Source organism: Salvelinus namaycush, chromosome 16 (assembly GCF_016432855.1).
Source record: "Salvelinus namaycush isolate Seneca chromosome 16, SaNama_1.0, whole genome shotgun sequence".
NCBI lineage: Eukaryota > Metazoa > Chordata > Actinopteri > Salmoniformes > Salmonidae > Salvelinus > Salvelinus namaycush.
Window position 1 is genome coordinate 15,592,545 of NC_052322.1, and position 27,827 is coordinate 15,620,371.

At 48.5% G+C, this 27,827-nt stretch overlaps 1 protein-coding gene across 1 annotated transcript in view; it reads right to left on the reverse strand.

Annotated features, from left to right (window-relative positions):
- Positions 1 to 19,676, reverse strand: part of LOC120060652 (adenosine deaminase-like) — a 38,131-nt gene extending 18,455 nt beyond the window's left edge. Inside the window, exon 1 of the mRNA XM_039010040.1 lies at positions 19,564 to 19,676. Within this exon, the coding sequence (XP_038865968.1) occupies positions 19,564 to 19,608 (45 nt within the window). The 5' untranslated portion in view covers positions 19,609 to 19,676. The remainder of the gene's footprint in view (positions 1 to 19,563) is intronic.
- Positions 19,677 to 27,827: the final 8,151 nt, after the last annotated feature.

The window sequence follows — 27,827 nt, forward strand, 5'->3', positions numbered from 1 at the left end:
AAATAACATTAGTGAATTAAGAGTACAGATATACTCCTGTCTCTGTTGTTTAGGCCCATTACAGGTCTATCAAGGCTGGGAGGCAAACAATCTCACAGAGACTTTCAAGCAGAGAGCTTCTCTATCTCAACAACATGGGCAATGATGTCAGAGCATCAATCCACTCTAGGCTACATAGACAGATCAGGTTTAAGACAGCTGTTTAAGTCATTTACAGGTGAGGTCATCTTCTGGCATTGTAGTAACAACTTATTTCCTCATGGGCTATTCTTCTGTGCTTTCCTACTTTATTAACCATGAGCAATATCAACAGGGACATACAGTTGTGGCCATATATATTGTCTCCCTTGCACTTTGCTGCATCTTTCAACTGGCAATTTGGCCCACTTTTAAGCAGCAAACTTCTCTAATTCTTCAATGTTTGAAGGGTGACCTCCACCAACTGATGTTTTCAGATCTCGCCATAGGTTATGGATGTGATTCAGATCGGGCCACCTCAGAACATCTTCTTGAACCATTCATGGGTGGTTTTTTTATGTGTGTTTGGGGTCGTTGTCCTGCTGGAAGACCCACAACCTTCAACGGAGACCCAGTTTTTGGACACTGGGTTGAACATTGGTCTCCAAAACACCTGATAATCTGCTGATTTCATGATGCCTTACACATTTAAGGATTCCAGTACCAGAGGCAGAAAAATCAACCCCCACAGCATTAGAAAACCTCCCCCATTTGATTGTAGGGAGGGTGTTATTTTCATTGAATGCTAAATCTGGTTGTCAGTAAACACAGCGCTGATCTGTATTGCCAAAAAGCTCAACTTTTGTTTCACTGGTCCAGAGAACATTTCCCCCGGGATTTAGGCTTGTTTGAGTGGGTTTTTGAGAAGTACAATCAGGCTATCTTTTGTCTTCTTCAGCAGTGGGGTCTTCCTATGTTTACCAATGACCAAATGAGCCATTCATACACTCTCCCTACAATCAAACATGGGGAGGTTTGATAATGCTGTTTCAAAGAGAGTACATTATGAAGATTGGAGAAGCAGTTTCTGCCTATAGTTATCCCCGATCACGCTAGGCGATATCCTGGCGAAGTTGGCTAGCTAAGCTCACGCGCAGAAACATGTCATCAGTCAAACGGTCGTCTCACGCCAAACTGCGCATGTGCAGGCCGTCAAATCAAAGGCACTCTTTCAATATAAAAGTTGTTTTCACTAAAACACTTTCACAAGGTTGAAGTAATAACATGTTCAACTACTTAAAACATTGGCTCCAATCTAGGTTGTGCCTTTTTAGATTTAGATAAAATGAACAACTTAAGGAAGAATGTTTCACTTCTCAAACCCCAAACCCCGGCCTCATCTGCTTCGCAAGCATTTCTGGAAATCTTGCGCCTGGTTTTAGAAACTCTGTGGCTGTTGGGTCACATTGCTGCCTCTGTCACTGGAGGCCTTGAATGTGTGCAGGATATCATGAACTCAGCAGATTATCAAGGTGTTTTGGAGTGCAATGTTCAGGAATTATTTAGGAAAAGTGCAAGGGTGACAATTTATTTGGCCTCAATTGTACATGCAATGGAAAAGATAGTTATTTATAATCTGTGTTCTTGCCGCTTACATAGATACAGGAACTGAAAGAAAATGTCTTTAACAACTTTATTTTGTTAGCTTGTGTAACAGGCGGGCATGGCAGTAACAGAATACACAATCAAGACTCATTAAACAACACAACATGTTATGTAATGCACAGTATATGTTTATCTCACATGGATAGTTGACCTATGGTAGATAAGAGAAAGAGTGAATGTGTCAAGTCATTGTCCTGCCCCTTTCTTACGGTCTACCTCCTTACACAGTCAGTGTAACATAATAAAATGGACATACAGGGTGTCTATACACACACACACATTGGAGTTGTTCTACCTATATCTAATAATGGTATACTGTGAAAAACTGTTGGTCACTAAATCTGGCGGGATGAAGGACCATGTAAAAAACTGTTGGTAGCTAAATCCTTCTAGAAGGACCATGTTGAAACGGTTGGCTGGTATGCCCTCACCTTCTGAGCGGTCGGCTATGAATGGCCCCATATTGGTTTGGTTCTGCCCGCTATAGTACTGTCTGGTCAGAACATGATGTTGAGGCCCATACTGAACACTTGGAAACAGCTATGTGTGTTGGCGACCATTTGAAGATGTTTATACACTACAATCACCAAAAGTATGTGGACACCTGCTCATCGAACAGCTCATTCCAAAGTCATGGGCATTAATATGCAGTTGGTCCCCCCTTTGCTGCTATAACACCACAAGTGTATTAGTGAGATCGGGCACTGATGTTGGTCGATTAGACCTGGCTCACAGTCGGCGTTCCAAATCATCCCAAAGGTGTTCGATGGGGTTGGAAGCACAGAATCGTCTAGAATATCATTGTATGCTGTAGCGTTAAAATGTCCCTTCACTGGAACTAAGGGGCCTAGCCTGAACCATGAAAAACAGTCCTAGACCATTATTACTCCTCCACCTAACTTTACATTTGGCACTATGCATGCAGGCAGGTAGCATTCTCCTGGCATCTGCCAAACCCAGATTCGTCCGTCGGACTGCCAGATGGTGAAGCGTGATTTATCACTCCAGAGAACGTGTTTCCACTGCTCCAGAGTCCAATGGCGGTGAGCTTTACACAACTCCAGCCGACGCTTGGCATTGAGCATGGTGATCTTAGGCTTGTGTGGCTGCTCGCCCATGGAAACCCATTTCATGAAGCTCCCTACAAACGGTTGTAGTGCGGATGTTGCTTCCAGAGGCAGTTTGGAACTTGGTAGTGAGCGTTGCAACCTGAGGACAGACGCTTCAGCACTCGGTGGTCCCATTCAGTGAGCTTGTGTGGCCTACCACTTCGCGGCTGAGCTGTTGTTGCTCGTAGGTGGCATCCTATGAAGGTGGCAGGTTGAAAGTCACTGAGCTCTTCAGTAAGGCCATTCTACTGTCAATGTTTGTCTATGGAGATTGCATGGCGGTGTGCTGGATTTTGATACACCTATCAGCAACGGGTGTGGCTGAAATAGCCGAATCTACCAATTTGAAGGGTTGTCCACATACTTTGGTATATGTATGATTGTGGTAAATCGAATGACTTGGAATCTTATTGTTGTGATTCTAGAAGACAAATATCTGCACACATGTAAACAGTATTAGTCAAAAGTTTGGACGCACCTACTCATTCAAGGGTTTTTCTTTATTTTTACTATTTTCTACATTGTAGAATAATACTGAAGACATAAACTACGAAATAACACATCTGGAATCATGTACAAGTATTTTATATTTGAGATTCTTCGAAGTAGCCATCCTTTGACAACTTTGCACACTCTTGGCATTCTCTCAACCAGCTTTAACTGGAATGCTTTTCCAACAGTCTTGAAGGAGTTCTTACATATGCTGAGCACTTGTTGGCCGCTTTTCCAGCACTCTGCGGTCCAACTCATCCCCAACCATCTTAATTGGGTTAAGGTCAGGTGATTGTGGAGGCCAGATCTGATGAGGCACTCCATCACTCTCCTTCTTGGTCAATTAGCCCTTACACAGCCTGGAGGTGTGTTGAGTCATTGTCCTGTTGAAAAACAAATGATAGTGGGACTAAGCGCAAACCAGGTGGGATGGCGTATCGCTGCAGAATGTGCCTTGAATTCTAAATAAATCACTGACAGTGTCACCATCAAAGCACCCCCACACCATAACACCTCCATGCTTCACGGTGGGAACCACAGATGCGGAGATCATCTGTAAACCTACTATGCGTCTCACAAAGACACAGCGGTTGGAACCAAAAATCTCAAATTTAGACTCATCAGACCAAAGGACAGATTTCCACCGGTCTAATGTCCATTGCTCGTGTTTCTTGGCCCAAGCAAGTCTCTTCTTCTTCTTTTTGTCCTTTAGTAGTGGTTTCTTTGCAGCAATTTGACCATGAAGGCCTGACTCACACAGTCTCCTCTGAACAATTGATGTTGAGATGTGTCTGTTACTTGAACTTCGTGAAGCATTTATTAGGCTGCAATTTCTGAGGCTGGTAACTCTAATGAATTTATCCTCTACAGCAGAGGTATATCTGGGTCTTTCTTTCCTGTGGTTCTCATGAGAGCCGGTTTCAACTTTCAAAGTTCTTGAAATGTTCCAGATTGACCTTCATGTCTTAAAGTAATGATGGACTGTCGTTTCTCTTTGCTTATTTGAGCTGTTCTTGCCATAATACACCTACTCATTCACTCATTACCAAATAGGGCTATCTTCTGTATACCACCCCTACCTTGACACATCACAACTGATTGGCTCAAACGCATTAAGAAGGAAAGAAATTCCACAAATTAACTTTTAACAAGGCACACCTGTTCGTTTTAAATGGATTCCAGGTGACTACCCCATGAAGCTGGTTGAGAGAATGCCAAGACTGTGCAAAGCTGTAATCAAGGCAACGGGTGTCTACTTGGAAGAATCTCAAATATAAAATACAATGTAGAAAATAGTAAAAATTAAGAAGAACCCTTGAATGAGTAGGTGTGTCCAAACTTTTGACTGGTACTGTATGAATAAATGACAAACAGCATTACACTTACAACATGTTTATAAAGGGCTATAAACACAGCATCAACAAACATAAACATTCACTCTTGGAGAGAGAGAAACAAATTACTTGGATTGACAACCTCTACCCCAGCCTGGTGCGAGAATCTGCCATTTTATCAGATCTGGCAAGGTGCCACAGGGTCATAAATTACTCAAGAGCATGAGCAAGCTCCAAGAACAGTCTGTGATGACTTTAGAAGATCATCCAAGGCAGCACAATAAACCCCCTCATTTAAAAAAAAAAAAATAACTAGGCAAGTCAGTTAAGAACAAACTGTTATTTACAATGACAGCCTACGGTGGCCAAACCCAGACGATGCTGGGCAAGTTGTGCGCCGCCCTATGGGACGACTCCCAATCACGGCCAGATGTGTTACAGCCTGGATAATAAAAGGCAACTATGGAAAAAGCTGAGGTAGCGTGTGCATGCAAAATACTATGTTTATTAGGGGTGAAACGGTTTGTGTATTCTTATCGAACTGTTCGGTACAGTGTCCACGGTGCACGGTACGCACTGCGAACCGAACATTACATTAATCATATAGCTAGGAAAATATATACATATTTAATTGTAAAAATAAATATTATTGCCTAAACCAATGGCGTATAAATTAACGTGGGAAAAATATCCACATAGTAATAAAGGTGTCTTAAAAAAAGAAAAAAATGTCTAGTAGCTGTATGCAGCTCCGCTCATTAGTTATTTCACTCCAGCGAGAAGAGAGCTGAGAGACCGTTGTAGCAGCAATTAGCTTATGAAGGAATTAGCAGTTAGCTAAATGCAAAGGAGCAACATAGCAAGCATTGAGAGCCAGAACTAGAAGACGCCCCAGTATCATTCAGGTCTGCCGTCTGGGAACATTTCGGTTTCCCTGTAAACTATAACGAGGATGGCCAACGAGTGGTGGATAAAACTTCTACAACATGTAGGCTCTGTTTATTTCCAATAGCCTATTTAAGTGACAATACGAGTAACATGACTACTCATTTACGCTGGCATCACCCTAAAGTGCCAATTAAACGGCAACCAATCGGCAACCACTTCTCCCCAAATCAACGCAGCGATAGCAAAATTCATAGCGGCAGATATGAGACCCTTCCCTGTGGTAGAGAATGCGGGGTTCAGAAACATGTTTAAAGTGGCCGCGCTTCACTATTCCTTCCCGTACACATTAATACCTGCCTTGTACAAAAACAACTAAAGAACATCTTGAGTTTCCCTTAAATCCCGTTAGGTTTGCTGCTCAGCCTACCTTAGTTATCCTAGCCCTGCCATTCCCAACCAATTAGAGCGCTTCGGAAGACGATAACACTGACCTGAATGGGCGGGTGCAAGTGTCTAGATGAGCATTTCCAAGCGCTCTAATTGGTTGGGAATGGCAGGGCTAGGATAACTAAGGTAGGCTGAGCAGCCAACCTAACGGGATTTAAGGGAAACTGAAGGGGAAGCTAGGTAGATAGGAAAGGAAGGCCTTTAAAAAAATGTTTTTACTGGTGTTATATTTTGTTTATGTTATACTCTACATAAACAGTACATATCCTACTGCCTGACACATTAATCAGTCTGATTCCACCAGGAAAGCATATACCAATTCAACCATCCATCACCACAGTGGCATGTTACCTAATACTCATTATAATCTGGGTGGTTCGAACCTGTCACACCCTGGCCTTTGTTATATTGATTTTCTTTATTAGTTTAGTTAGGTCAGGGTGTGACATGGGGGATGTTTGTGTGTTTTGTCTAGTTTAGGGTGTGTGTATTGTTTAGGGGGTTTTGTAGTATGTATGGGGTTGTGTTCAGTGTAGGTGTTTAGGAAAGTCTATGGTTGCCTGGTTTGGTTCTCAGAGACAGCTGTTTATTGTTGTCTCTGATTGGGAGCCATATTTAAGGCAGCCATAGGCTTTAGGTGTTTGTGGGTAATTGTCTATGTTGAACGTTAGTAGCTTGTGTGTGCACTTTCGTTTATAGCTTCACGATTGTTTTGTTTTGTAAAAGTGTTCGTTTTCGTGTTTCGTCATCTTTATTAAAAGAAGATGTACTCATATCCCGCTGCGCCTTGGTCCGCTTATTATGACGATCGTGACAGAATTACCCACCAAAACAGGACCAAGCAGCGTGGTAAAAAGCAGCAGCAGCGATGTCAAGACTCCTGGACGTGGGAGGAAATCCTAGACGGGAGAGGACCCTGGGCACAGCCAGGGGAATATCACCGCCCCAAGGCAGAGATGGAGGCAGCACGGCGACACGGTAGGAAGCCCGAGAGACAGCCCCAAAAAAATATTGGGGGGGGGCACTTGGAGCAGTCGGCGAAGTTGAGGGGTGAGTCTGAGATTGTTGAGGAGTTATTGGACAGATTGGAGGAGAGTGAACGAAGGGGAGATTATGAGACATTCGAGGAGTTGTTGACGAAATTGGAGGAGAGTGAAGAGAGAGAGCTGTTGGTTTGGCAGAGTATGCATGGCATTCTCCCTGAGGAGCGTGTTAGCTGTCCGATGCCACCTGTGTCAGTTCCTCGTACTCAGCCTGAAACTTGTGTTAAAGTTCCGGAAGATTTGATGCCGGCTATACACACCAGGTCTCCAGTACACCTTCACAACACGGTGTGTCCTGTTCCTGCTTCTTGCACTCATCCTGAGATGCGTGTCCCCAGCCCGGTACAACCAGTTCCGGCACCACGCACTAGGCCTAATGTGCGTCTCCAGAGCCCTGTACGCACTGTTCCTGCTCCCCGCACTAGCCCTGTGGTGCGTGTCTCCAGCCCATTACCACCAGTGCCGGCACCACGCACCAAGCCTCCTGTGCGTCTCCAGAGCCCTGTTCCTCCTCCACGCACTAGCCCTATGGTGCGTGTCTCCAGCCCATTACCACCAGTGCCTACACCACGCACCAAGCCTCCTGTGCGCCTCCAGAGTCCTGTGCGTCCTGTTGCTGCTCCCCGCACTAGCCTGAAGGTGCGTGTCCTTAGCCCGGTACCTCCAGTTCCGGCACCACGCACCAGGCCTACAGTGAGTCTCAGCCGGCCAGAGTCTGCCGTCTGCCCAGCGGCGCCTGAACTGCCCGTCTGCCCAGCGGCGCCTGAACTGCCCGTCTGCCCAACGCCGTCTGAACTGCCCGTCTGCCCAACGCCGTCTGAACTGCCCGTCTGCCCAACGGCGCCTGAACTGCCCGTCTGCCCAACGCCGTCTGAACTGTCCGTCTGCCAAGCGCCGCATGAACTGCCCGTCTGTACTGAGCCTTCAAAGCCGCCCGTCTGTACTGAGCCTTCAAAGCCGCCTGTCTGTACTGAGCCTTCAGAGCCATCTGCCAGACAGGAGCCGCCAGAGCCGTCCGCCAGACAGGATCAGCCAGAGCCGTCCGCCAGACAGGATCAGCCAGAGCCGTCCGCCAGACAGGATCAGCCAGAGCCGTCCGCCAGACAGGATCAGCCAGAGCCGTCCGCCAGACAGGATCAGCCAGAGCCGTCCGCCAGACAGGATCAGCCAGAGCCGTCCGCCAGACAGGATCAGCCAGAGCCGTCCGCCAGACAGGATCAGCCAGAGCCGTCCGCCAGCCATGACCAGCCAGAGCCGTCCGCCAGCCATGACCAGCCAGAGCCGTCCGCCAGCCATGACCAGCCAGAGCCGTCCGCCAGCCATGACCAGCCAGAGCCGTCCTCCAGCCATGACCAGCCAGAGCCGTCAGCCAGCCATGACCAGCCAGAGCCGTCAGCCAGCCATGACCAGCCAGAGCCGTCAGCCAGCCATGACCAGCCAGAGCCGTCAGCCAGCCATGACCAGCCAGAGCCGTCAGCCAGCCATGACCAGCCAGAGCCGTCAGCCAGCCATGACCCGCCAGAGCCGTCAGCCAGCCAGGATCCGCCAGAGCCGTCAGCCAGCCAGGATCCGCCAGAGCCGTCAGCCAGCCAGGATCCGCCAGAACCATCTGCCAGTCATGAGCTGCCCCTCAGTCCGGAGCTGCCCCTCAGTCCGGAGCTGCCCCTCAGTCCGGAGCTGCCCCTCAGTCCGGAGCTCCCCCTCAGTCCGGAGCTCCCCCTCAGTCCGGAGCTGCCCCTCAGTCCGGAGCTCCCCCTCAGTCCGGAGCTGCCCCTCAGTCCGGAGCTGCCCCTCCGTCCAGTGGCGCCCTATGGGATGGTATTCAGTCCGGGACTCGCTGTTCCAGAGGCGCCACCAAAGCGGGTAGTGACTATGGTGGAGGGGGGTCCACGTCCCGCACCCGAGCCGCCACCATAGGAAGGCCCACCCGGACCCTCCCCTTCTGTGTCAGGTTTTGCGGCCGGAGTCCGCACCTTTGGGGGGGGGGTACTGTCACACCCTGGCCTTTGTTATATTGATTTTCTTTATTAGTTTAGTTAGGTCAGGGTGTGACATGGGGGATGTTTGTGTGTTTTGTCTAGTTTAGGGTGTGTGTATTGTTTAGGGGGTTTTGTAGTATGTATGGGGTTGTGTTCAGTGTAGGTGTTTAGGAAAGTATATGGTTGCCTGGTTTGGTTCTCAATCAGAGGCAGCTGTTTATTGTTGTCTCTGATTGGGAGCCATATTTAAGGCAGCCATAGGCTTTAGGTGTTTGTGGGTAATTGTCTATGTTGAACGTTAGTAGCTTGTGTGTGCACTTTCATTTATAGCTTCACGGTCGTTTGTTGTTTTGTTTTGTAAAAGTGTTCGTTTTCGTGTTTCGTCATCTTTATTAAAAGAAGATGTACTCATATCCCGCTGCGCCTTGGAACGACAGGGTCCTGATGGACCACTACCGGTGCAGCCTCCGGGAGGACGTCCGCAGAGAGCTAGCTTGTCGGGACACCACTGTGAAGGTTTTCTTCCAGGGGTGAAGGAGAGGACCAAAATGCAGCGTAGCCAGTGCTCAACATGTTTAATTAAACAATAACCATGAACACTTAACAAATAACAAAATAACAAACCGTGAAAACCGAGACAGTCCTATCTGGTGCAGAACAAACACTGAGACAGGAAACAAACACCCACAAAATCCCAACACAAAACAAGCCTCCTATATATGAGTCTCAATCAGAGACAACGACTACCATCTGTCTCTGATTGAGAACCCACACTAGGCTGACATAGAAACAGACAAACTAGACACACAACATAGAATTCCCACCCAGCTCACGTCCTGACCAACTAAACACATACAAAACAACAGAAAACAGGTCAGGAACGTGACAGAACCCCCCCCTCAAGGTGCGAACTCCGGGCGCACCCCTAAAACTCAAGGGGAGGGTCTGGGTGGGCATCTGTCCGCGGTGGCGGCTCCGGCGGTGGACGAGGGCACCACTCCACCATTGTCTTTCTCCACCTCCTTAGCGTCCCTTGAGTGGCGACCCTCGCCCCCGACCATGGTCCAGGAACCTTCACCAATTCCCCTCTACAATAGAGGAGACAACTCAGGACAGAGAGGTAGTTCAGGACAAAAAGGTAGCTCAGGACAGAGAGGTAGCCCAGGACAGAGAGGTAGCTCAGGCCAGAGGGACAACTCCGGACTAGTGGCAGCTCCGGACTGAGTGGCAGCTCATGACTGGAGGGCAGCTCATGACTGGAGGGCAGCTCATGACTGGAGGGCAGCTCATGACTGGAGGGCAGCTCATGACTGGAGGGCAGCTCATGACTGGAGGGCAGCTCATGACTGTAGGGCAGCTCATGACTGTAGGGCAGCTCATGACTGAAGGGCAGCTCATGACTGAAGGGCAGCTCATGACTGAAGGGCAGCTCATGACTGTAGGGCAGCTCATGACTGTAGGGCAGCTCATGACTGTAGGGCAGCTCTGGCAGCTCCTGACTGGCTGGCGTCTCTGGCAGCTCCTGACTGGCTGGCGTCTCTGGCAGCTCCTGACTGGCTGGCGTCTCTGGCAGCTCCTGACTGGCTGGCGTCTCTGGCAGCTCCTGACTGGCTGGCGTCTCTGGCAGCTCCTGACTGGCTGGCGTCTCTGGCAGCTCCTGACTGGCTGGCGTCTCTGGCAGCTCCTGACTGGCTGGCGGCTCTGTCAGCTCCTGACTGGCTGGCGGCTCTGGCAGCTCCTGACTGGCTGGCGGCTCTGGCAGCTCCTGACTGACGGACGGCTCTAGCGGCTCCTGACTGACGGACGGCTCTAATGGCTCGGGACAGACGGGCGGCTCTAATGGCTCGTGGCAGACGGATGGCTCAGATGGCGCTGGGCAGACGGATGGCTCAGACGGCGCTGGGCAGACGGATGGCTCAGATGGCGCTGGGCAGACGGATGGCTCAGACGGCGCTGGGCAGACGGATGGCTCAGACGGCGCTGGGCAGACGGATGGCTCAGACGCCGCTGGGCAGACGGACGGTTCAGACGGCGTTGGGCAGACGGGCAGTTCAGGCGCCGCTGGGCAGACGGGCAGTTCAGGCACCGCTGGGCAGACGGCAGACTCTGGCCGGCTGAGACGCACTATAGGCCTGATGCGTGGTGCCGGAACTGGAGGTACCGGGCTGAGGGCACGCACCTCAGGGCGAGTGCGGGGAGGAGGAACAGGGCTCTGGCGATGCACTGGAAGCCTGGTGCGTGGTGTAGGCACTGGTGGTACTGGGCTGGGGCGGGAAGGTGGCGCCGGATAATCCGGACCGTGAAGGAGGACACGCGCTCTTGAGCACCGAGCCTCTCCAACCTTACCAGGTTGAATGGTCCCCGTAGCCCTGCCAGTGCGGCGAGGTGGAACAACCCGCACTGGGCTATGCAGGCGAACCGGGGACACCACCTGTAAGGCTGGTGCCATGTACGCCGGCCCGAGGAGACGTACTGGAGGCCAGATACGTTGGGCCGGCTTCATGACATCCAGCTCGATGCCCAACCTAGCCCTCCCAGTGCGGCAAGGTGGAATAGCCCGCACTGGGCTAAGCACGCGTACTGGGGACACCGTGCGCTTTACCGCATAACACGGTGTCTGACCGGTACGACGCCCTCTCACTCCCCGGTAAGCCCGGGGAGTTGGCTCAGGTATCCAACCCGGCTTCGCCACACTCCCCTTTAGCCCCCTCCCAAGAAATTTTTGGGTGAGCCTCTCGGGTTTCCAGCCACTCTGCCTTGCAAGCGCCTCATAATGCCGCCTCTCCGCTTTTGATGCCTCCAGCTCCGCTTTAGGACGGCGACACTCCTCTGGCTCTGCCCAGGGTCCTTCTCCGTCCAGAATCTCCTCCCATGTCCATTCCTCCTTGTACTGCTGCTGCTGTTGCTGCTGCCCGTTGCCACGCTGCTTGGTCCGGGTTTGGTGGGTGTTTCTGTAAAGGTTTTCTTCCAGGGGTGAAGGAGAGGACCAAAATGCAGCGTAGCCAGTGCTCAACATGTTTAATTAAACAATAACCATGAACACTTAACAAATAACAAAATAACAAACCGTGAAAACCGAGACAGTCCTATCTGGTGCAGAACAAACACTGAGACAGGAAACAAACACCCACAAAATCCCAACACAAAACAAGCCTCCTATATATGAGTCTCAATCAGAGACAACGACTACCATCTGTCTCTGATTGAGAACCCACACTAGGCTGACATAGAAACAGACAAACTAGACACACAACATAGAATTCCCACCCAGCTCACGTCCTGACCAACTAAACACATACAAAACAACAGAAAACAGGTCAGGAACGTGACAACCACCCTCACACTGGACGAACTAATCGACATGTCAATCCGGCTGGACAACCTGCTAGCTGCTCGCAGGCGTCCAGAACGGGTTCTGTTTGTTCCACCCCCCAGCACTCCCGCTCCAACACCCATGGAGTTAGGGGGTGCTGCGTCTAGGGCGACCGGAGGAGGAGGCTCCTCCTGCACCAGTTGTGGTCGGAGAGGGCACACTGCCGACCGGTGCTGGAGGAGCTCATCTGGGAGTCGAGAGGGCAGGCAGAACACTGCTCGAAAACCCCAGGTGAGTCAGTACCAGACTCACCCAGAGCCCCCTGTTGGTCATATGTTTGTTCTAATCTCTTTTCCTGAGTTTTCCCCCTCTTCCCAGCATAAGGCGCTAGTCGATTCAGGTGCAGCTGGGAGTTTTATGGACCACGGTTTTGCGCATAGGTTAGGGATTCCGTTGGTGCAGATAGGCCAACCCTTCCCCGTGCACTCCCTAGATAGTCGACCGTTAGGGTCAGGCCTGGTCAGGGAGGCCACGGTTCCACTGGACATGGTAAGGCAGGGGGGTCATAAGGAGCGGCTTAGTCTCTTCCTCATTGATTCTCCTGCGTTTCCAGTGGTGCTGGGGATTCCCTGGTTGGCTATTCACAACCCCAAGATTTCATGGAAACAGGGGGCTCTAGAGGGGTGGTCTGAGGAGTGTTTAGGTAGGTGTATAGGAGTTTCCATCGGTGCAACGATGGTGGAGAGTCCAGAACAGGTTTCCACTGTGCGCATTCCCTCAGAATATGCCGATTTGGCTATCACTTTCTGTAAAAAGAGGGCGACCCAATTACCACTTCATCGACGAGGGGATTGTGCGATAAACCTCCAGGTAAACGCAGCACTTCCCAGGAGTCACGTGTACCCGCTGTCACAGGAGGAAACGGTGGCTATGGAGACATATGTCACTGAATCTCTGGGATAGGGGTACATTCGGCCCTCCACGTCACCCGTCTCCTCGAGTTTCTTTTTTGTGAAAAAGAAGGAGGGAGGTCTGCGTCCGTGCATTGATTATCGAGGTCTAAATTCCATCACAGTAGGGTTTAGTTACCCGCTACCTCTCATCGCTACGGCGGTGGAATCATTTCACGGAGCACGCTTTTTCACAAAACTGGATCTCAGGAGCGCGTATAACTTGGTGCGTATCCGGGGGGGAGATGAGTGGAAGACCGCGTTTAGTACCACATCTGGCCATTATGAGTACCTCGTCATGCCGTATGGGTTGAAGAATGCTCCAGCCGTCTTTCAATCCTTTGTAGACGAGATTCTCAGAGACCTGCACGGGCAGGGTGTGGTGGTTTACATCGATAACATACTGATCTATTCTGCCACATGCGCCGCGCATGGATCTCTGGTGCACAAGGTACTTGGGCGACTGTTGGAGCATGACCTGTACATCAAGGCTGAGAAATGTGTGTTCTCCAAGCAAGCAGTCTCTTTCCTGGGGTATCGCATTTCCACATCTGGGGTGGTGATGGAGTGTGACCGCGTTACAGCAGTGCGTAATTGGCCGACTCCGACCACGGTAAAGGAGGTGCAGCGGTTTTTAGGGTTTGCCAATTACTACCGGAGGTTTATCCGGGGTTTTGGTCAGGTGGCTGCTCCCATTACCTCACTGCTGAAGGGGGGGCCGGTGCGTTTGCGGTGGTCAGCGGAGGCGAACAGAGCGTTTAGTCGTCTGAAGGCGCTGTTTACCGATGCTCCCGTATTGGCTCATCCGGACCCTTTGGCATTCATGGTGGAGCTGGACGCGTCCGAGGCTGGGGTTGGAGCCTTGCTATCTCAGCGCTCGGGTACGCCACCGAAGCTTCGCCCCTGCGCTTTCTTTTCAAGGACGCTCAGTCCGGCGGAGCGAAACTATGATGTGGGGGACCGGGAGTTGCTGGCTGTGGTTAAAGCTCTGAAGATGTGGAGACATTGGCTTGAGGGGGCTAAACACCCTTTTCTCATCTGGACTGACCACCGTAATCTAAGGTACATCCGGGCAGCAAGGAGACTGAATCCACGCCAGGCAAGGTGGGCCATGTTTTTCACTAGATTTTGTTTTACCATCTCTTATAGACCAGGTTCCCGTAACACTAAGGCCGACGCACTGTCCCGTCTTTATGATACCGAGGAGCGGTCCATCGAGCCTACTCCCATACTCCCGGCCTCATGTCTGGTGGCACCGGTGGTATGGGAGGTGGACGCGGACATTGAGCGGGCGTCACGGTTAGAACCCACGCCACCACAGTGTCCAGCGGGCCGTAAGTACGTGCCGCTTGGTGTTCGTGACAAATTGATCCGGTGGGCCCACACGCTACCCTCCTCGGGTCATCCGGGTATTGAGAGGACGGTGCGAGGTCTTAGGGGGAAGTACTGGTGGCCCACTTTAGCTAAGGACGTGAGGTTTTATGTATCCTCCTGTTCGGTGTGCGCTCAGAGTAAGGCCCCTAGACACCTGCCTAGAGGGAAGTTACAGCCCCTCCCCGTTCCACAACGGCCTTGGTCAAATCTATCGGTGGACTTCCTCACCGACCTTCCCCCGTCTCAGGGGAACACCACGATCCTGGTTGTTGTGGATCGGTTTTCGAAGTCCTGCCATCTCCTCCCGTTGCCCGGTCTCCCTACGGCCCTGCAGACTGCGGAGGCCTTATTTACCCACATCTTCCAGCACTACGGGGTGCCTGAGTACATAGTTTCTGATCGGGGTCCCCAGTTCACGTCCCGGGTTTGGAGGGCGTTCATGGAGCATCTGGGGGTCTCGATCAGCCTGACCTCAGGTTTTCACCCCGAGAGTAATGGGCAGGTGGAGAGAGTGAACCAGGATGTGGGTAGGTTTCTGCGGTCGTATTGCCAGGACCGGCCAGGAGAATGGGCGAGGTACGTCCCAAAACTCACTCCGCCACTCCTCCACGAACCTGTCGCCATTCCAGTGCGTGTTGGGCTACCAGCCGGTCCTGGCACCTTGGCATCAGAGCCAGACTGAGGCTCCTGCGGTGGAGGAATGGGTGCAGCGCTCAAAGGAGACCTGGAGAGCCGTCCAGGAATCGCTAAAACGGGCTAGTGGGCGGCAGAAGGTGAGCACTGACCGCCACCGCAGTGAGGCCCCCGTGTTCGCACCGGGTCCCCGTGTCTGGCTCTCGACCCGAAACCTGCCCCTCCGCCTGCCCTGCCGGAAGCTGGGGTCGCGGTGTGTGGGGCCATTTAAAGTCCTGAGGAGGATAAACGAGGTGTGTTATAGGTTACAGCACCCCCTTACTATCGCATTAACCCCTCGTTTCATGTGTCTCTCCTCAGGCCGGTGGTAGCTGGTCCCCTGCAGGAAGGTGAGGTACCGGAGGTCCCTCCGCCCCCTCTGGACATCGAGGGGCCCCCGGCGTACATGGTACGTGACATCTTGGACTCTAGACGCCGGGTGAGGGGCCTGCAGTACCTCGTGGATTGGGAGGGGTACGGTCCGGAGGAGAGGTGCTGGGTACCGGTGGGGGACATCTTAGATCCAGCACTGCTGAGTGATTTCCACCGCCTCCATCCAGATTGCCCTGCGCCTCCCCCCCCCGGGTCGTCCTCAAGGCCGGTGTCGGCGCACTGCGGGAGCCACGCGTCGGGGGGGGGGGGGGGGGGGTTACTTTCACGACTTCCACCAAAGGTGGCTCCTCTCCCTATTCGGGCGGTGCTCGGCGGTCGTCGTCACCGGTCTACTAGCTGCCACCGATCCCTTTTTCCTTTCTGTAGGTTTTGTCTTTTGACTGTTTTGATTGTTTTCACCTGTTGCTCATTTTGGTTCATTAGTTTGTCTATTTAAACTTCTAGTGCTCGCTTGCTGTTGTGCGGGCTTATTCCTTACTGTCAGTGGTGCTGTTGTTTTTTTCGCCTGCGTATTATGTTCTTCCCTGTTTTGGAGACATACGTGTTCATTGGGCATTGCCTGTTTGTTTGGCTAGACTACGCGAAATAAAACGCATTTCTTTGGAATTTTGCTCTCAGCGCCTGACTCTACACCCACCACTCCTAGAAATACGTGACAGGGACATTTCCAGTCAAATCATGCCCACTTTGACAAAACATATCCGCCACAACGCAACCTCAGAAACAACCAAATAGCGCAACTCAAAGGACAACGACAAACGATGGACAGATCTAGCACTGTTGCAGAGAAAACGACAGAGGAAAAATAGGAGATTGCTTGGATACTCGCGAGAAACAAGAAGGCCTTCACAGACGTGGAGATAGTCAAATAATGTATATTGGCCTCAGCCGAAATATTGTATGCTGATTTCACAAACAAGGAAGCTATTTTAAGGCAAATTAAGGGACTAACTCTCAGACTCGACCATAACAAGACATGGGTGATGACATCGGTAAGCAACTGATTACTGACATATCCCAGGCACCGTGTTTTAGTATTGCCTTTGGCGAAAGCACTGATGTAAGTGACATTGACCAATTATGTGCTTGGGTCCGCTTCTCTCAAAATGAGTCATTCAGAGAGGAACTTTTATGCCTCTTCAGGGACAAACACGAGGAGAGGATATTCTGAAAGCAAGCCCTTATTATATTTTTTGCTGATAATAATATTGACTGGTCAAATCTGGCATCTGTATGCACTGACGGTGCCCCAAACATGCGAGGGAAGAAGTAGGGACTCATAGGCCTGATGAGAGAGAGGATATTCACCACACTGTTCATACCTGACAGACAGATTGTTCATTTCCCAAAACTCAGAGCAGTCACCACATCCAACCCAGACATACCGCCACATTTTAGCTATGATGCATTTGTGCGTGTGTTGGAAGAGTTGAAGTTGGAGTTTGAGTCAAGATTCAAGGATATGATGGAGTACAAGGAGTTTTTCAACTTCATTGAGAACCCCTTTCATGTGCCAGTGGCATCTCTGACCCCAGTCATCACAGCCCTCGGTCCTGACCGTGCTGGCATAGAGAGTGAGATAGTGGAGCTGCAGGCAAATGACACATTGCAAGGTGAACTAAGATCAGGTGTTACCCACTTCTGAAGCAGTGTGTGCAAAAGGTAAAAATTTTTGTCAGCACTTATTTATGTGGAGCAAAATTTTCAACAATGTACATTGTGAAACAAAAACAGAGGAACAGACACACCAATGTACACCTGGATTGCCTCACAAGGATAGCAACAACAGACTATACATTTAGAATGAATTCAGTCAACGAGCAGAAGGGACATTGTCGCTCATCCAACTACTGAGGTAACCCTTAATATGGGTCTTATACATGTGATGTAGCCTATTATATGTGAGTGTATGTAAAGTCGCTTTATCAGGACCCTGTCTTTCAAAGATAATCCGTAAAAATCCAAATAACTTCACAGATCTTCATTGTAAAGGGTTTAAACACTGTTTCCCATTCTTGTTCAATGAACCATAAACAATTAATGAACATGCACCTGTGGAACGGTCATTAAGACACTAACAGCTTACAGACGATAGGCAATTAAGGTCAGTTATGAAAACTTAGGACACTAAAGAGGCCTTTCTACTGACTGAAAAACACCAAAAGAAAGATGCACAGGGTCCCTGCTCATCTGCGTGAATGTGCCTTAGGCATGCTGCAAGGAGGCATGAGGACTGCAGATGTGGCCAGGGCAATAGATTGCAATGTCCGTACTGTGAGACGCCTAAGACAGGTAGACAGGACGGACAGCTGATCGTCCTCGCAGTGGCAGACCACATGTAACAACACCTGCACAGGATCGGTACATCCGAACATCACACCTGCGGGACAGGTACAGGATGGCAACAACTGCCCGAGTTACACCAGGAACGCACAATCCCTCCATCAGTGCTCAGACTGTCCGCAATAGGCTGAGTGAGGCTGGGCTGAGAGCTTGTAGGCCTGTTGTAAGGCAAGTCCTCACCAGACATCACCGGCAACAACGTCGCCTATGGGCACAAACCCACCGTCGCTGGACCAAACAGGACTGGCAAAAAGTGCTCTTCACTGACGAGTCGCGGTTCCAGATTTGCGTTTAACGTCGAAGGAATGAGCGTTACACCGAGGCCTGTACACTGGAGCGGAATCGATTTGGAGGTGGAGAGTCCGTCATGGTCTGGGGCGGTGTGTCACAGCATCATCAGACTAAGCTTGTTGTCATTGCAGGCAATCTCAACGCTGTGCATTACAGGGAAGACATCCTCCTCCCTCGTGTGATACCCTTCCTGCAGGCGCATCCTGACATGACCCTCCAGCATGACAATGCCACCAGCCATACTGCTTGTTCAGTGCATGATTTCCTGCAAGACAGGAATGTCAGTGTTCTGCCATGGCCAGCAAAGAGCCCGGATCTCAATCCCATTGTGCACATCTGGGACTTGTTGGATCGGCGGGTGAGGGCTTGGGCCATTCACCCCAGAAATGTCCGGGAACTTGCAGGTGCCTTGGTGGAAGAGTGGGGTAACATCTCACAGCAAGAACTGGCACATCTGGTGCAGTCCATGAGGAGGAGATGCACTGAAGTACTTAATGCAGCTGGTGGCCACACCAGATACTGACAGTTACTTTTGATTTTGACCCCCCCCCCTTTTGTTCAGGGTCACATTCCATTTCTGTTAGTCACACATCTGTGGAACTTGTTCAGTTTATGTCTCAGTTGTTGAATCTTGTTATGTTCATACAAATATTTACACATGTTACGTTTGCTGAAAATAACGCTTTTTTTTTTTTTTACTGAGTTAATATATTTGTGATGCGCTGTAAATCAAATCAATTGCATGTGCTCTTTTGCTCCGAATTTGCTCTCAATTGATAATATTGCAAGAAAAAGTACAACAAATTTAAGTTCTGTGCCGGCCTCTGAATGATCGTCTCAACCCAAAGTGGCCCCCTTACAAAAAATAGTGACTAACACTGATCTAGGCTATGCATTCTCTATTTAACGTGTTGCTCGGCGAGGCTTGTGCAAATGAATAGGTTAATTGCGCAAGGACGGCAGTTCTGCTGTAGTAGTAGACTGGGACTCCTTAAAAACATGCCACTTTGTCCGAAGTGATTTTCGTAGCAGTGTTAGGAAAGCATTGTCGCTAACCTTAACCTAATTCTCCCAACCTGCTGCGTGAGTTCTCCTAACCTGTAGACTACCTTTCGTTTCTTCTAACCAGGTGCATCCGGGGTTTTAGAGTCAAACAGATGAATAAACGACGTGAAACCTTACCATATAAACAAAGTAGCCGAGTGAACTGGTATATTTCCTCAATACAATAACGTGGTTGAGTAATACGAGTGAATCATTTACTGCAAAATTCGCTTTGCCTGATACATTATGTTCTTCATTTGTAACTTACCTTTGGTTTGTTAAATACTATTTGCTCAGTAAAGTGTTCTGCCATTGTGAAAGCTCTCCCGTGACTGCCGATGAATGTGAAACTGCTGATAGCACAGAATGAGTGGCGGGACTTCAAGCTTCTCCCGGTCAGGACTAACATTTCCAATAATATAGGCAGACCTACATGGCTAGCGCGACACGCCTTAATCCAACCCACCACAACACTGAGCACAGATGTGAATTCAACAGCTATTCCACGTTCCAGTCGGTATTGGCATAAACGCGCTCGTAAATCGAGTTTATCCACCTCTATACATCTATTAAGACCTATGGATACATTTCATGGTTACAATGTTTCCACGATGTAACCAGTAGAATAGTTGTGGTGTGTAGGATTAGCAGCACATGTTAATCCTATGTCCTGATTAGGCCTATATCCTGTCCAGAGCTACTATAGCCAGGACTATACTTCTGGTAAGGAAACACATAAAGGCCTAATGATGATGATAAATAAATCAATGTTACATCAAAACCATTACATTTGTATTTGTATTGTGGTGTGGCACCACCAATGGGGACATCCATGGGACCCATGTGAAGCGATATGGGGACATCCATGGGACCCATGTGTCAGGTTCTCTTACAGGAGCTTGTGGGGCCTGCCCTGGGGCCACTATTGAATGTGCTCTTCTTTGAGTTAAAGATCAGCATGATGAGCATATTATGACAGGTTCCATGTTTGTCAGTCTTAACTGTGAGTTACGCTTGATAAACCATCAAGTGCTGGGCCACTTCCTGTCTCTGGGCAGGGAAATAGGTGCATCCTACAGTCAAAATTACAAACGGACATCTTTCTAACAGCATTGCCATCAGGTACAGTAGGCTATTAATGCCATACAGACAGTATACACCCTTGCAGTATACACACTTGTTAAATTAGTTCCGCCTGCATGGCTCGTTTATATTAATTTGTTTGTTTGTTTTATTTTTTTAACCTTTATTTAACTGAGCAAGTCAGTTAAGAACACATTCTTGTTTTACAATGACGTCCTACCCCGACCAAACCCGGAAGACGTTGGGCCAATTGTGCGCCATCCTATGGGACTCCCTATCACTGCCGGTTGTGATACAGCCTGGGATCGAGCCAGAGTCTGTAGTGACACCTCTAGCACTGAGATGCAAGCGTTAGAGCACTGTGCCACTCGGGAAAAAACAGGTGCAGTTGCATATTATTTTGTATAATGCCTATTCTTTGACACTGAGATTATTTAGGTTATAAAAATCAAGTGAAACAGTGTTGCGTTAGGGTAACCCACTAACAGGTTGTTGAAATTCACAACACTATTAGGATGTAGCACCCCCCTGTGGTTGTAATCTGAAGGCTGCCTTCATTTATACATGGTTCTATTGTATATCCCGTTAAAAAACGGTGACTGTAGTGTACCATGGGAAACATACACATTTTAAGACACTAGACTGCCAATGACTTCAAACTTGCATCAAACCTCACAATTGTGTTGTTTTTTTCTACTCCGGCACAGGTTGCTTCCTCCACAGTTCTGTCCATGCTTCCTCCACGTATTACATTAATGCCCTTGGGGCCTCCAAGATTCAACCCTTTAGGTTTGCAAGGTATGTTAACATAGATAAGAAAGGTTGTCTAAAAACACAATTTAAATTGCCATGAATCATGCAGTTAAAGGGGCAATCAGCAGTTGCTACATCAATTATTGGACTTAATGACATGTACCCATTGATTCTCGAAGAATAGAACTTCTAAATGCCTCATGAGCTTAGTTCAACTGTTGTACCCCATCAGAACCCAAAATATAAACTTGTTTTACTCCAGTGTTTGTTAACAAAGTAAATCTAAACAAATGCTATATAGCCTCAAAGCATGGTTAAAACTATACTTTTGATATCATGTATGGTCAGTCCTTGCAGCCATAGCTCTGTCTATGAGTTTAAGAGGGGTTACATTTCTCAGTCCCCATTCCAAAACAGGGGCGGGGAGCATGCTTTGTTATTGACTCCAGCCACCCTAGTTATAAGCGGTACCGGAGCGCCAAGTCTAGGTTAAAAAGGCTTCTTAACAGCTTCTACCCCCAAGCCATAAGACTCTTCAACAGCTAATCAAATGGCTACCCGGACTATTTGCATTGTCCCCACCCCACCCCCCATTTTTACACTGCTGCTACTCTCTGTTTATTATCTATGCATAGTCACTTTACCTCTACCTACATGTACATATTACCTCAGTTACCTCGACTAACCTGTGCCCCCGCACATTGACTCTGTACCAGTACCCCCTGTATATAACCTCGCTACTGTTATTTTATTGTTGCTCCTTAATTATTTGTTATATTTCTATTATTATTATTATTTTATGTTTTTCTTAAAACTGCATTGTTGGTTAGGGGCTTGTAAAGTAAGCATTTCACTGTAAGGTCTACACCTGTTGTATTCGGCGCATGTGACAAATAACATTTGATTTGATTTGAAAGTTCAGTCATACTTATTTATGCAAATTTAAAGAGTTCCTGGTAAGATTAATAAGTAGTAGTAGTATTAAATACTTAATACTACTACTGCTTACAGTATTAGTCCTACCAGGAACTCTTTACATTTGCATAGATACAGTAAGTATGACTGAACTTTATGAGCCTTACTATTATGATCATCTTTAGATGTATTTTATCATTGTAATCTACTGTAGTATTCCTAAGTATTTGATATACAGGTAGCCTACTGTATCACCTTTTGTCAACATGAACTGATCATCATAGGCTTCCTATTCACAGTACATGTTTAACCTGTGTTATGTGATAAATCAAAGTGGCAGTTGTATATGTCTCATGTTGTTTTTCTTCTACACAAAACAGAGATTTGTTTTGTGTTCAAGTTGATTGAGTCGGGTCATGCGTGTGATAGTGGTTGTAAATGTGGAAAATCGTACTAATTTTACCCCCCAAAAAATCTAAAATGAACTTTAAAGAAGTGAACTGTCCCTTTAAATAAAAAATGTCACACTTTACAATATGTACACATGTTCTCATCCCTGGAGTGAGGGCTGAGACAAGAGAGAGCCAAAACTGCAAATAATCGGGATATTTAAGTATTATGGTTGTTGATACTAGTTCTGACAATGGTTTTGCCAAATCAATTTAATAATTTTATGACAAAAGAACTCAAAACATGGCAAGAGACAAGGAACGTCATCTGACCTGGAATTATACTGTGTACTATATTAACATAAAAGCATTGACTGGCTGTGTCATAGCCTGTTCAGAGTAATAAAACAGTAATAACACAGTGATGCGGCCCTCATTGAATGTGTATCCTCATTGAGTTCAAATTCACAGTGAATGATTGATAATGCCATTCAAATTGTAAGTGAATCAATCACAAGTTGTATTCAATGCCAGTTTGAGTCATTCTGGGGCCCTCAGCAACGAAAGAGGTGTGATCCATCACACACGTTCCGAGCTGAGCTTCTCTCACAGTAACTTTGTTGGTTTAAACATCCCCATAACATTCCATGTGCACTGTGTCACACAATATGTCATGCATTTTCACAGCAGCCCACTACCGTTCACATCTGTCATCACATATTCATTCATTTTAGCAGTGGTTTGCATTGTAATAAAGGCTAAATCTCAGTTGAATTCTCAGTGGTTTCAGTGTGTTAGATGTCTTCAGTATGCTGTATGTAGTACAGTATATCTCCACCACTGTAGTAAAGGGCACAGTCTCAGCTAAAAAATATTGACACAGCTCACCACATGTTAGGAAGTGGTCTCACAGATGAATTTGGTCCTTGTACCGTATTTATTTGTTCTCCAGTTATTTGTAGTAACTGCAGCTAGAAATGGATGTGTTGTTGGTTTAGGTGTGTCTGAAGGCATTGCACATGGCTATTTCTACAGTATGTTACTGCAATTATCTTTCCATAAACAGATACCTTTGTGTACTGAAGGTTATTTGCGTAACCCCAGTTCTCTGATATTATGAGTGAGATATCTCACAGTGGGATTCACTGAATCTCTAAGCAGCTTGAAGAATCAATCATACATGTCTGTCAGACACAGACAGGTCAAGTGGCGAATCAGGGAGCCCCTCACCTCATACTAAAAAGCCACTCTTGTGAGTAGGGGAATGTGGTGGGATATCTCACTCATAATATCATAATATTCTCTTTCAATTATTTGTTTCAATATCTCACATATGGGATATATGGCCAACTCCCGTATCGCACATGCTTTCTGAAGCCAGGTATTCTCAAGGTATCAATCCTCAATGGACACCGAGGACACTGCGCCAAAGACTGTGTAGTGATTTCTAGCCGGTAGAACCAGAAAAAAAGTATGAGTGGATGCCCAACAATCCGCATCGCAAATCTCCTGCAAGGAAATGCCCTTAAACAGGCGAGGCAATGGCAATTGTAATTGCTGCTGACCTTAGGCATAAAGGCAGGTACGAACGGTGAGGTGAGCTGACAGTGCGTGTTGCTCACACGCTCACTTTGCGGATGGAAGGGCAACCAGTAAAGCAGTCTTAAAGAATAGATATGTAAGCAACGCTCTCCCTTCACGAAATGACATAACAAGGGGTGTTTACCCACAGTCTTATTGTCAAAGTCTGTATGACAGACGGTGATAGCGACTATGTAGACTTTAACAGTGAAGAACGCCCTCCCTCTGTACAAAATGTTCTGCAGAAAGCATATAAACTCAGATACAAAGCATTGGAAAGGAATGATCTGTTTTTGGTCACACCACTTCTCAAAAACGCACCAACTTTTTCCATACGTGAGTGTGGCAAAGTAACCCTAGCACTCTGGAAAGTCTACATGACAGAGAGACAGGCCTGTCGCTTCCAGCATTAACATCTCCCCTATCCAGAGCTTGCCTTATCATTGAGGGGCTACCAAGATGAGGGATGAACATTCGCACTGGCAAGGGTGTGCCAGTGCATCCACCCCCTGAGGTGCGTCTCCTGCTAGCGCGAAGAACAATGGGAAGTGCACGTTTTCTTTGCAATGTGAAGAGATCTATTGATTCTTGTCCATATCTCTCCCAGATTTGTTTCACCACTTGAGGATGGAATCTCCATTCCCCTTGTTGGAGATTCCCTGTGGACAATAAGTCCACTCCTACGTTAAGTATGCCTAGGACATGAGTCGCGCAGTATAGTGACAGTAGGTGTGCTTTGCTCAGCAGAATAATTCAGATTGATGGTCTGTGTAAGAAGCAAGGAGAGAGTGCCACCCTGGCGGTTAATGTATGCCACCACAGTCATATTGTCTGTTTTAATCAAGGCGTGATTCCGAAGGGAGGGTCGAAAGTGTCTCAGAGTAAGAAACACTGTCAGCAATTCAAGGTAGTTTAAATGAGAAATGCAGCGTTGTGGGATCCACAGTCCGTTTATTGCATTCCCCTCTTGAACAGCGCCCCAGCCCGTACGTAACGCGTCACCACTACCTCCGTTGCCACTACCCCTAGGGGAGTGCCCAAAACAAAGATCAAGGGGCTCTTCCAGTGACAGAGAGCTGAAAGACAAGCAGAGGTCACCTCTATCTGACGGTTGAGGTGATGCTGTGTACACAGATGCTGGGCAGCACTGGAAGTCTCTCATCCTCAGTAGGCCAAGGGGTACTACTGAGATGGAGGACACCATCAACCCCAGCACTCGGACGCACGTACTGAATGTGACCGAGCTCCCCCTGTGGAACAGGGAGAGGAAACGTCGGGACGACCCGATGCGGTCGCCAGAGGGTGTTGCCTGATAAGAGAGAGAATCCAGCATCACGCCTAGGTCTTCTATTCCCTGTTTTGGCACAAAACATTTGTTTTTCTGATTGACATTGAACACTGGCTCGGAGAAGTGGGATAGTCGTGTCTCGTAACACTTGCTCCCGGGATGGGGAGCAAAGCAGGTGATTTTCTATGTAGACGGAGAGTCTCAGCCCCTTGTTTCTCAGTGGTGTGAGAGCTGCCTCTATACACTTGATGAACATTCTGGGAGCTAGCGCCAGCCCGAATTGGACAGCGAGGTATTTGTTGGCTGTGCCTTGAAAAGCAAACCTTAAAAATATCATGTGTGCTGGCAGGATGCTTATTTGAATTGTCCCACATGGCAACTGAGAGGAAACAGTTGCGTTGACAAATAGAGAGAGACAGCACGTTGAACGTAAGCATAATGGTGAGAACCCCTTCCCCCTTTTTGGGAACCAGGAAGTACCGGGAGTAGAAGCCGAGGTGGCTCTCTGCAGCTGGTATCACCCTGATAGCAACTTTGTGTAATAAAGAGGAGCCATCCTGCTCTAGTATGCGTGTGGAGTCGCCAGTTGTTACTGAAAGCGTGTGGACTCAGAGCGAACTGCTGTCTCTACCCCTTCATAACCGTGGACCAGATCCAGGGCTGGACTGCGCATGAGCGCCAGCTCTGGTGGTGAGTAGCCCACAGGTTGATAGACTCTCAATCACTAGTGGTGCCGCAGCACCCTCTGTATTTTTGCTCGGTGTCCTTGGCAATACGCTTGAATACAACAGAGGTGTACGCCAGGTAGCCATGATTCTCAGGTCTACAGGGCAGCCAGAAGTTGAAGGCGTCAACCTCCTTCTTTCGAAGTTTGCACTTCTGACGCAATGGCTGCGACAGCTGGCCCAAACAGTTCCTTTGGCTCGACAGGAGCGTCAAGGAAATCTGCTTTCTACTTGTCAGACAGGCTGGACAAGTTGAGCCACAAGGTTCTCTCCCCTAACACCGCAAGGCTCATGGCACTGCCAAAGCCTTGCATGGCACCACTGGAGGCTCTGAGGTTGAGATCTGTGATGATACAGATCTCATCCCAAATGTCTGGGTTAGGCTTGCAGACAACTAGGAGATTGTGAATCTCTAGCATTAAATCAGCCTGGTAAGCCAGCAGTAGGGATGTAACATTCAACAGCCGTACAGAACGTGCAGCAGAAACATCGACTTTTTGGTAGAAGGACGCGGAGAAGCGGTCCATCTTATCAGGGCGAGAATTGCCTGTCAGTGACAAGAAACTAGGTTTGAGGTGGCTGGCCAGTGACAGCTCGACCACCGTTGGCTTGCCGTGGCCCAGCTCCTCAAAGGCTTTAACATTCATGCTGTCAAAAAGTCAGGTTTGGACCTTGCCAGTCAAGGGTTTGTCCCAATTAGGTTTGGCATCTGCCACACAATCTGGAATAGCTGAGAGGAGTTGTTTGCCTGGGAGGGTGCGAGAGGGGAGTTTCCTCCCATCATACCAGTCCCTCTCTGCACTGCCATGGGTTCAGGTCACTCAACGCTGAGTCTGGCGGCTGTTCATTTGCAGACATCGATAAGTGAATATCTGTCATCTGCCACAGGTGCACCGCTAAGGGCAGAAGAGGGTCTAGAGGTAATGGCTTGCGCCTCCTCGTTCTCTTCCTCCTCCGCTGCCTGGAGGGGGTCTTTCATGCCATCGTCATCGTTGAGGTCCCCTTCCCCTTTGCCACCTGAGCTATTTGCCTAGCTAGTTAGCACAGTGCTAGCCAGAGAAGCTAGCACCATGTGGGTCTTGCGATGAACCAAAGTGTGGCTCTCGACTGATAAGCAGACGGTCAGTCTATTCAATGCGAAACGTCAGTGGGTTGACCTAAATGAGAGAGTGCTAGTAATTCCACCCTTCTAGGTAGAATTTGTTGTTGTTGTAGAATAGCTATCCTTGCAGCTTAGCTAGCCAAGTCTCACGATAGCCACCACAGGAGACAAAAGGAAAAAAGAGCGGAAAAGCTGATTACCCAAATCGAAAAGGTTCCTTTCTGTGAAAGACGAAAGCTGAAAAACCTGCGCTCGTCGGCGTAGCCTTCCAGTTGAACAGGAAAACAGATCAAGTCGTGCTGAGGAGAGCTAGAGTAGAACTTTTCTGTGAGGAAGGGGGGTGAAAATGACCAGAGGGCAAGCGAGTGGCACTTTATTATGAGGGGAGGAGCTCACTCATTTGCCACTCGACTCAACAGACTTGTGTGATTGGTTCTTCGAGCTGCTTAGAGATTCTGTGAATCCCACTGTAAGATGTTAAAATGAATAATTGAGAACCCTGGCTGCCCAAAATGACTAGCTTGTTGGTTGGCGTCCAAGTTATTTGTCATGGTTTTGTTCTAACCATCCTGTTTCTATATACTCCCTATATATTACAGGACAAATCATAGTTTACACAGATTGTCATTCACAGGCCTGAACAAAAATATTTCCATCCATGTTGCTGCTCAGACAGTGCCAGATGAGACAGACAGT